Source organism: Micropterus dolomieu, linkage group LG02 (genome assembly GCF_021292245.1).
Source record: "Micropterus dolomieu isolate WLL.071019.BEF.003 ecotype Adirondacks linkage group LG02, ASM2129224v1, whole genome shotgun sequence".
Taxonomy (NCBI): domain Eukaryota; kingdom Metazoa; phylum Chordata; class Actinopteri; order Centrarchiformes; family Centrarchidae; genus Micropterus; species Micropterus dolomieu.
Window position 1 is genome coordinate 14,608,288 of NC_060151.1, and position 10,502 is coordinate 14,618,789.

A 10,502-nucleotide genomic window follows, 5' to 3' on the forward strand; every position below is an offset into this window, starting at 1 on the left:
TCACTGAATATAGCAGGACACTCTAAGTAAAATGTTCAAAAAGTACCCTATAAACTTTTAGCTGAATGAATCACTCTTCAGGCTAATTGTTGCAAATGAAGAAAGGATCTAAACTAAAGGATGTAAATTGTTGCCTACATACCTTCTCTGTGTGTGATATGTGACTTTTCTCTCTGCACACTCATTTTTTTAGACTCAGGTTAAGATTGCTCCTAAAAATGTGTGGTCTTCATTATTATTTTTTAATGTAAGCAGCATGTTTGAAGATTATAACAAAGTTTGTTCAGCCTTTCTCTGAGTGGAGTCTGAGAGCTGGATAAGCATGACCTTTGAAGCCAAGGGCTGAAACGTTTTAAGGTGAAATTGTACAATAGCAGCCATTAGTCAGCCACCAAATCAATGTGGTGTTGCATTTCCCCACTGTGACCACGGGAGACCAGTGAACATTCGTGTTTCTACAAGCACTCAGGTCAACTGTCAAAGCAGACAAAATACCATACTGATGGTTCTGGTCAAAACTCAATATTAAACAATCAAAATAGGTAGCTGTGCTTCTGTGCACCACCAAGTATATATAGATGGAGGCCGCAACCTTCACAAAGGTATATTTATTGAGGTGTTATTACAGATACAAATAATGTGTGTGTGTTCTTCCTCTGTTTGTCATCAGATCTGCTGACTGTCTTAAGACTGGGTCTTAGGGCAAGAGGAGTCATACAAGATATTGAGCCACACTGAACTTCTGAACCACATCTCATGAATCCCATAGTAATAGTATATCTTCCCAGATACACCATGTACCTAAAGAGATCAACATTTAAATAAAGCAATTATCCGGCGGACGATGTTTTGAGAAATGCACCTTTGTTGAGGAAGAAATGAAGATAGTTTAAGCGGTGGCTTGGACACTGCCACTTCATGGAATCACTGACACATGCCAGCTATTTGAGAGAAGAACAAAGCACACACTGTTTGTGTGTTTTTTGAACATTCGTAAAGAACAGCTGAACTAAGTTCCACAGTTGAGTGTCGGCTTTTCTGTTGGTGAACATAAAGTTATTAGCAAATGTGCTGTTAATAATCAGCAGTCATCAGTGTGTTTACAGTGGACATGAGACATTGTTATAAACAAACATACATTCCTCTTAGAGCCAGATGTGTTTCCAGCGATCCAGTAAAACAGAAAACCAAAGCCAACTGCAACCAAATACATTTTATAATTGTTTTCTGTGTGTGTGTGTGTGTGTGTGTGTGTTTGTGTGTTAGAGAGAGAGAAGAGAGAGAGACACTGGAACATTACATTAGTACTTTACTTATAAACATTTACATCAGATACATAACGCACTCACTACTACTAATAATAATAATAAGACATAACACAAAAAATAGACTCACCATATATCCCTGCAGTTTAAAATATTCACTCAAAATGCAAAATCTAAACATAGAAATTATAACATAAATTCCTTAATCTGTGAAGCCTCTCAGACCCAGTCCTCAAGAGTTTCTTCACTGGCACCATGAATTCTCAGGACAGACCATTTCGTGTGGCTAACTACAAACAGAGTAGTCCAGTGTGTGTGCAGGACAGAATGGGGAGCTTGCCACTACATGAGCTACATTTTTGACCATTTTGTTTAGCAGCTAACAACACACTGTTTTCTGTCGAAATTGAGAGATCTGAAGAGCAGTGGCACCATGCATGTGAAATTCTTCATAAAGCTGGAAGATCCCATCTAAATCAGCATCTTATGAATGAGAACCATGCATCGTAGACTAAGTGCAAGTGTGTACATGCGCATACTGTCTCTATCAAACTACCCACATAAGCCATGTAACTCTCTAATATCCCACAATGTTTTTCCTCTTAGCTAAAGTCAAAGCTTTACGGTAAACAAATTGGATTGTATACATTTGGTGTATTCATGTCTGTACTGATAACCAAAGAATAATAATGAATAAATGATAAAATCATTGGGTTAGGGGTTATCAATGTTGGTTTTTAATGAGGTGGGTAAAGATTCATCCAGAAACATTTGTCTTGATATATCAACTGAGGATGATGCTGCCACGTAAGAAAAACTAAAATATAAAGACTATTCTTAACGCCCAATGACAGCAAGATAGATCCACATCCTGTGAGATATCTAAACCGACCATTTACTCAGCTTGCCATCATTCCACCACACAAATGGCAAAAAGTGTAGACAACCAACAATATCTGTATACTGTATAATCCTTTAGTGTACACATGAAAATTTCTTACTGCAATAAATTACATTAGGATATGTTACACTGCAGCGTAAGAGTGTGGTTCATTCCCACAGCTGCATGTCAGCGGATGAAAGTCTGACCTAATGCTGACTCAGAGATTCATAGAATTTCTCAATTTCTCAACATTTCACTTTGGACCATTTCTTTTCTAACTGAAGTTTACTTTTTGGCATTCACACTGGTCTCTAAAGCTGCCATTTGATCTTACAGGAAGTTACAAGCTATTTACAGTAAGTGAGCATTAAGGCTACTGGCTGAGCTAAATATTTAGTTGTCTCCCTGGCAACAAATGCATTTCTATTTTTGTCTTGCACTCTGGCTTGTCTTTCCTCTTGCAGTCAGACTCAACACCACCAGGTTACAATGTAACTGATGTCGACAAATTATCTATCGCTAATCATCTTTACTTTCCTAAAGTCTGCAATCAGTTGTTAAGCAATAAATCTATAGTCAAGTTATTTATGGTCAGTAGCTACACTGTTACTTCATTGGCTGATGTTCTCTGATGGCCTGGTAGCATTGGCTGCTTGAAGTGTCACTCAGATTAAAGGCACCTCCCACACTGTATATATCCTCCTGTGCAGTGAGGCAAGGCCCTGCTGCACTTTCACTCATTCTCAGCTGTATAACTGACTGGCCACATCTGCAGAGATGATGCAAGTAAGTAGAATTTTACCATCAGTATTGTCCTCCTGCATCGCTTTTACTGTCAGTGTTTTGGCTTAGATGGACGAGCAGCGTTAGGTCATATTTTAAAAGTGGAGCTGGCAGCTGCTTGGCATGTGTCAGCCCGCTTTACTTCATAGGCCCATGCCATGCCGATGAAACCAAACCTGCTGAACTATGCTTTAGCTGAAGCAGCTCGTTGCACTGTAACTTGTGCTTTTGAGAGATATGGATTTATTGGATTGCTTTCGTTGCCTTTTATGGTCAAAATATTCACCGAACAAGTACACAGGCATGCACATCAGTCACCTACTAATTGATTTACTGATGTTGTTTCCTCAAATGCAGCAAAAATAACTCAGCTCTAGGTCAATACATTCTTTCTGCTGCAATTTAATGACACTGCAACAGAGCTGCTTGGTAACATTTGTTCATTTCATTCAAGTCACCTCAGTCTCATTATCTTGAGCTGAACACAGGCAGCAATGCATTAAGGCCTTTTTGGACTCATAAACTCAGTAGTTTACAACAAAGGCCCAGTATCACTCTGGCTTTTTGTTGGCTGCAGGGGTAAACACGTGTTTGGAAAGGGCACAGCGAGGGGAGGGGGTGGCAGGATTAAATCACATTAAAGAATCTAATGAAATAAAGTCATCATGTGGAGGGTGGAGTAGATGTTACTTTACTCAAGTTTATCTCTTGGAGTGAACAAGGCAGCAGTGGCAGATTGTGATTCTATCAGGGAATGTCTCTTGCACTGTAAAAGGTCTATTTTGTATTTATATTATGTAGAATGGATAATTTGATTGACGTGTTTTGCTTTATTTCTAATCAGTTGGTGGCGAGATTTTGTCACTCTGTCAGCAAGAGGTGTAATGAATTGGCATCTCTTAAACAATACAGTATGCTGATTCCTTTAGAGAGGAGTGTCTGGGAGAGATGCAGGGTAACAGCCAGCTCCGACCTCAGCCCAGCCCAGCCCAAGGCTCAAGCCCCAGTGTCATGTGTTATTCATGCACTTTACAGTTGGACTCTAACATGGAAAGAATGTCATACCCGAGTCATTCCATCTCTTTACGCTCCTTTTCATTTCATGGTTTGGTTAATCTACAAGATACAAGTTTTTGGTTTTGCTCCAGATTTATCCTCTCATGTTCTGCTGAAATCAACACATAACAATAACAATATTAGCAAGGATTCTTTCTCCCAAAAGCAGCAATGCATAAAACTCACACAAGTTAAATTATTGCTCCTGTCCCCTGAAAAAGGGGGTTAGGATCAGCCTCTGAAAGCCATTGACAAAATGCAATTTGCTATCAAAGATGTGAAAATTATAAGGTTTTTGCACAGAAGGTTTTCTCAAATGTAGGTGCAAATTATAAAACATAATTTACAAAAAAAACAAGATTTAAAACATCTGTATTTGTGCCATTTCCTGTTCACTTGTCACTGTGTTTTTGACCAGAACATAAATGATGGTGAAGTGCTTAGAGCTCATGTTTCAGGCTGCCTCTACTGTGTCTGCTCAGAATCAGATTTTTCCATCATCTCATAACCGTCTGCTTTAGCACACGTGTCACATATGTTTAACTATATTGTGAAAAATTTTGAGTCCTCAAAGAGCTGCTATTTGTGTACTTGTAGCCCCTGGTGACAGTTAACAGTTCCCCAGATACATCATTTGACAAAGTGACAAAATGTTAAACAGCAGTGAGCTGTGTTTCTCAACCAAATAATAGATTGCTCAAGTGTAATTTCCTAATCGTGGCACATCTCAGTATTCTCCTGCCACAAGTACCAGTGGTAGTAGCAACAGACTTGAGGATTTCTGCTTTACTCAGCGGTTTTTTTTCACTGTGTACTTGCCATCCTGTATTGCACTTAGGAAAATATTACTGAGTTTAATAACGGTTGTCCCTCATAATTGTTAACATGTTTAACCTCTGTCAAAACCTGTGTAGAGGAAAAGGGCCATGGCAACAGCAGGACAGGAAAGAGCTGGAATCTTTGACCATTCCATCAATGGGAGTATTATTTAAAACATGTTTTGTAATTTCTAAGGATGAAGTGAGGATTGCAGAGTTAGCTGAGGCCATGCTGGTTTTGTGTTTTGCCTGAAGCTGCAATAATAATTGGATCTAGTAAAATCCAGTAATATTTCCACATAATAACGTACTGTATCACCATCGCCCCCTTCTTTTCCTGCACAGGGTATGATCATAAAGAACATGTCCTTCAAGGTCGGGCAGACCCTGACCGTTGTTGGAGAAGCCAAGTCTGAGGCTTCAAAGTAAGTAATAATGTAGAACTACATCTTGATATTTTGAAATAAGTGCATCACAGTAAAACTGAAACAGTTCATCTCTTCTTGGCTCCTTTTGGTGTTCTGAGTGTCACACAGAAGGTGGCTGAGTCTTCATTATTACTGCTAATAAAACATGTTCTTCTCTGTATCGTTAAGATTCCTCTTCTTTTTCTAATTTCTGTACTTTTTCCATTTTCCCAGTGAAATGCAGTAACTTAACGCATCACAAGGGCCATTCTTTATATAAACATTAACACAGAGTTGGAGGTGGACTCTATAATCAGTTACAGTCAGTGACACCTATTAGCTTCCCCTTCCCCCGACTGTCTCATTGTTTTGTGCACTTAGCGTCCTCTTATCCATTTTAAATACAAGGAGCCATATTAAAACGCAATAAGTCTTTTTGTTACTTTGTGCCGCAGTTTTGCAGTGAATATTGGCCCAGATGAGCAGGACATCACTTTCCATATCAACCCCCGCTTTAATGCCCACGGGGATGAGAATGTGGTGGTCTGCAACTCTTATCAGGGAGGCAACTGGTGTGAGGAGCACCGTGAGGGAGGCTTTCCTTTCCAACAGGGAGAGGAGTTCAAGGTGAGAGGTCCTTTCTGTGTACATATTCCAGCCCTGTGTGTTTGTGTCTACAGACGTGCAGTCTTTCCCATGCCTCTCTCTTTCTTCCTGTTGGAAAATGTGTCACTGCACCTCTGATAACTTCACCATAATCATTTAAGCACCAATGTGTGGACCCATAGATCAGTTAGAGCTACATTTTGAATGATTCATGAGATAAACTATTTAAAGGTATTTATAATGAGGATGCTGGAGCTAATTTGAATAAAATCACCATGTGACATATGCAGAGCTGGGATGGAGCAAAGTTTGAAGTACCCACCAATACTTTGTCTAAGAATGGAGCAGAAGTTAACATCTTTGTCTGCATACTCTTTCTCTCCATCTCTGCACACATCCTACCATTTAGATCATCATTGAATTCACCCCTACAGAGTTCCATGTGACTTTATCAGATGGCTCTTCAATCCACTTCCCCAATCGCATGGGTGCGGAGAAGTACTCGGTCATCAGCTTTGATGGGGATGCTCGCATCAGAAGCGTTGAAATCAAGTAAACCTCCAACCTCCCAGGAATTGTTGGATTGAAATTCTTTTTTCTTTTTCTTTCCCATTTGTCAAGCATTGGATCGCATACAGCCCCAGCTTTTAGGTTCCTGAAAACATGTGATATCAGTAGTGCCTTACATGCTTATCACACAATGCATTATGCAAGAATTGTGAAATGTCAACGTGTACAGATGCAGTCAACCATAGACAAAAATATAAATAAGAAAAATGGTCAGATTTACACACAGAAAAGAATACAGTAAATATTGTAACATGTCCATCTTGCGCACTTGACAGAGCTGCTGGCTGAAAAGCAAACCAAACATAAAGTTGTCCCATACACGTGTAATCTGACAATTATTTGCTTTGCAGTTTGCAGAGTTTAGTTTTGGTGGCACATACAATGTGATCAGTTGTTCTTTAAGGTGCCGTGAAGTGCTGCATGCTCCCAGACATTCCAGATTTATAACTGAGATAATGCTTGCCTTTACAACATGTATTAAAGCATTTTCTTTTATGATAAACATGGACTGTGGTGACTCCTTTAACTTGTTACACAAGCATATTATCTATCAAAAAGCCCCTTCCTTGTCCAGTAAAAATACAGATGTCGGCCCACTCTATAATTTTAATAATTTAAGTTTGCTGTAGTTAAATATTCACTTCAGTGCTGGTTTTGAAGTGACACATGAAAATTGCTCATTCATCATCATAAGAAGAATATATTGAAACTTCACCCCACCTCCTTGCAACAACTAAACTGCAGTCTTCATCACTACAGAGAAGGAGGTTGTTTGATCGGCAGGTGCTCCAAGTGAACGGACATGAATCCTCAAGCAACGAATCCAATTTCTACACAGGCGGCTGGAAAACAATCATTCAGCAAGGCTTAACCTTAGTTCCTGTTCTTGTTTTGTAAATAGTTTTCGTTTTTGTGTTACTCACATGAGTGAATTAAAAAAACAACAACATATAATTACCCATGTTAGCCAGCAGAGGTCGCCATTGCTATATTAATGCAATTTACTTGAGCCTTAAGGATGGTGGGAAAAAAGGTTCAGGTTACACATTGTGTAATTAAGTGACTTTTGGATCTATGTCAGTGAATTATGATCTCTGTGAAAATGTTTGTTTCCACGTTGCTATGTGATATGTTCTCTGACCTTTGTTTCAGCTATCAGCTGGGGTCACAACTTATGATTCCATATTGATGAAACCTATTATACCTATTTCTTGACAGGTCTTGAAATGGCATGGATTTACAATAATTGAAAGACTCCCTGTGATCAAATTTGGAATTGTGCAAAAGATGGTACAGCTCAAGAGTGTGAAGAACATAGAGAGGTGATATCTTAAACAGAAAATCATATAAGCTGAAAACTCTAATGATCTCTTACTGACCAGCATAAAGTGTTCTACATGCATGGCATGGCACAGAGGTGGAAAATGAAAACATCTCTGCTGCAGTTCCAACCAGATACCATTTTTATGTGTGTGTGTGTGTGTGTGTTTGAGAGACTCGTGACTATTATTATAATCTAATCTGATGTAACAGAAGGCAATGTGTGCAGGGTTGATTTGAGGAGAGATGGATGGAGAAGGGGAAGTGAAGAACAGAGCTAATGTGCGAAAACATGTTCCCATGCTCTGATCCTTCAAGACAAAGACTGATTGAATCATAGTGGGCGACCTTTTCCGTTCCTTTGTTTGTCGCGATTCACTAACAGCAGTCAACAGAGGTGTGTGTGTGTCTGTGGCTTTTAGGCATGTGATTGGCCTGACCTGGTCAAGACACACAGGTACATGTATGTATTGTATATATGTTTGTGTGTGTGAGGCAATCAGTCACCTGGCAGTCTCAAAGGTGCCCTCTCGGGGGGAGGACAAGGAGCAGATTCGGTTGCTAAGATGTCCACAATTCAGTCAATTTCTTTCTGTCTCACTCACTTTTTTTTCCTCTCTTCCTTTCTCTGCCGAGTTGTTTCTCTTATTCTCTCTCTCGTTCGGTCTCTCATCAGCTGTAACCTATCCGTCTTACCGCACCCTTAATTGGAAATAACTAATTTTAACACTTCCCCTCTTCATTATTTTGCAGCAGACAAGATCGATACCCAGGGCTGTGTTGTTAGTGTCCCAGTGTGTTTGTGTTTGTTCTGCATCCATGTAGATAATTTGTGCAAGGCCTGAGACTCACCTCTACCCATGACTCCTTTTGGTTCACATTTACGCATGCTGATGGTAAAACAGATAGTGTGAGGTGCGGTGTGTGACCCTTATTGACCAGTACATGTCAAACAGGAGAGAGACAAAAACATGTGTACCACTATTGTTCAGATCCACTAATCCATTCTTACAAAGCACTGTGATGCTCAAGGGCGTTACTTTGTGTTGAAAAGTGGGGCTCAGATTGGGGGCGTGATGATACATTTCGGTCATAAGACATGATGATCCTTGAGAACAAGACAAGAAGATTATTTAAATTAAATATTTGATGCAGAAATAAATGTGGGGTGGTCTGGGGGTCCTCCCCCAGGAGATTTTGAGCATTAAACTCGTAATTTCCTGCATTCTGGAGACATTTTTTGCTTCAATTTACGGTGGAAATATGAGGGAAAATTATATTGCATTGCATGTTTTCTTATTGTGCAAATAAACCTTTCTCAAAGCATTTTCATTTGTTAGTTAATATTTATTGGTGCAAGCTATTTTTCAGAACAGTTTTAACAAATGCTTTCAAAAAGTGGTGGGGACAAAATCAGCCATTCCAAAATGTGGTGGGGACATGTCCCCGGCGTCCCCAGTGTAAATGACACCTAAGGTGATGCTTGTGTGAAGGACAACTCTCAAGCAACTTCCACATACATCCAATCAATCACGTCAGGGCTTTTGATTAACACATCCAAATCACCTTGTTTAGAGTAGGTCCTGGCAAAACACGCATACACACACTTGCATATGTAAATGTGTGTGATTTCAGCTGGCAGGCAGCACACATGTGCTGCATTGTCAGCTCTCGAAATCGATTTTATGTCTTGAGTATTGTGGATGTTTAACGCGTCCCTGTGTTTCCTTCACCTGTGTATGTCACTTACTCAGTATGTGCGAGTAAATGTGCTGAAATGTGTGGAATGGAATGATTCACCTCAGCTTACATAAAACCTTTGTCTATATTTAGCGCCAGCATGACTCCAGATTTCTGCACCGAAGCTATCAGCCACACATTGAGATGTGCGTGGGCCTGCCCTGAGCTGACTGCGGTCCTGGATTCATGTTGTGCATGCCTGCCTCACCTCAGGCTTGGTTTTATCTTAGTAACGTGATAATACATAAACTCAAGAGAACCTGTTGGGGGACAGCATCACGAAAGTATTACCTTGGGGGAGTAAATACAGGTTATAGTTAATTTATTTGTACAGAAACCATAAAATAAAAACAAAGATACAAACCATAGCAGCTGTGCAGAAGAAGACAGAAACACAAGTGGGCTTGTAAGAGTTTTCCCCAAAGAGCACTGAAAATCAAGTCCCAGCAGGAATATAAATGTTCCATGTTTCTGGATGGTAAGCAACTGAGGGTAAGGTGTGTAGGATAAACCTCCAGACTCTGGTCTGTAGACATGTTGGTTTATAAAGATTAGAATTAATAGTGTGGTGGATGATTGTAAAGTTCAACAACATTTGAACAAACATATATTTAGTGGATCATCTCCAAAAACTATCAATCCTTGTGCAATCTCTCCAAGTCAACTTTCCATCTATTATTATACCAAGGAATTCCTAATCATCAATTAATTATTAGTATAGCATTACAAAGCAGAATCCATTTGGAAAATGAATGCCTTGTCCCTTGCTGATAAATGAGTATAAGTTTGTTAGATGCAGAATTAAATTAAAATCATCTTCAAAAAGAGGAACTATTTACTGAGTTTATGAAACAGCATCATTAATGTAATAATAACAAATGCCCAAGAATGGAGCCTTGTGGAACTCCATAATGAATGTGTAGGCATCCATTAATAGAAGGATGTGTGAATATTCTGGATATTGAACACAAATTACAGATTATTGGTGACAGAAACGTGTTAGCTTGTAAAATTCACTAAGGTGCTCTACAGGCCAGTAGAATGAAAGAGATTC

The 10,502-nt window shown here is 39.5% G+C and overlaps 1 protein-coding gene across 1 annotated transcript; it reads left to right on the forward strand.

The window, feature by feature from the left end:
- Nucleotides 1-2,858: 2,858 nt before the first annotated feature.
- On the forward strand, nucleotides 2,859-6,890 carry lgals2a (lectin, galactoside-binding, soluble, 2a). Its single transcript, XM_046075903.1, has 4 exons — nucleotides 2,859-2,934; nucleotides 5,151-5,230; nucleotides 5,668-5,839; nucleotides 6,228-6,890. Exons 1-4 carry the CDS (start codon nucleotides 2,926-2,928, stop codon nucleotides 6,372-6,374), a joined length of 408 nt encoding a protein of 135 aa, XP_045931859.1. The 5' UTR covers nucleotides 2,859-2,925; the 3' UTR covers nucleotides 6,375-6,890.
- The last annotated feature ends 3,612 nt before the right edge of the window (nucleotides 6,891-10,502 follow it).

Bases quoted from the DNA above. Each gene is read 5' to 3' on its own strand.
- lgals2a (XM_046075903.1), top strand. The intron at 5,231-5,667 runs GTAAGTAATAAT...TTTGTGCCGCAG, and splicing joins GCCAAGTCTGAGGCTTCAAA to TTTTGCAGTGAATATTGGCC. The intron at 5,840-6,227 runs GTGAGAGGTCCT...CCTACCATTTAG, and splicing joins AACAGGGAGAGGAGTTCAAG to ATCATCATTGAATTCACCCC.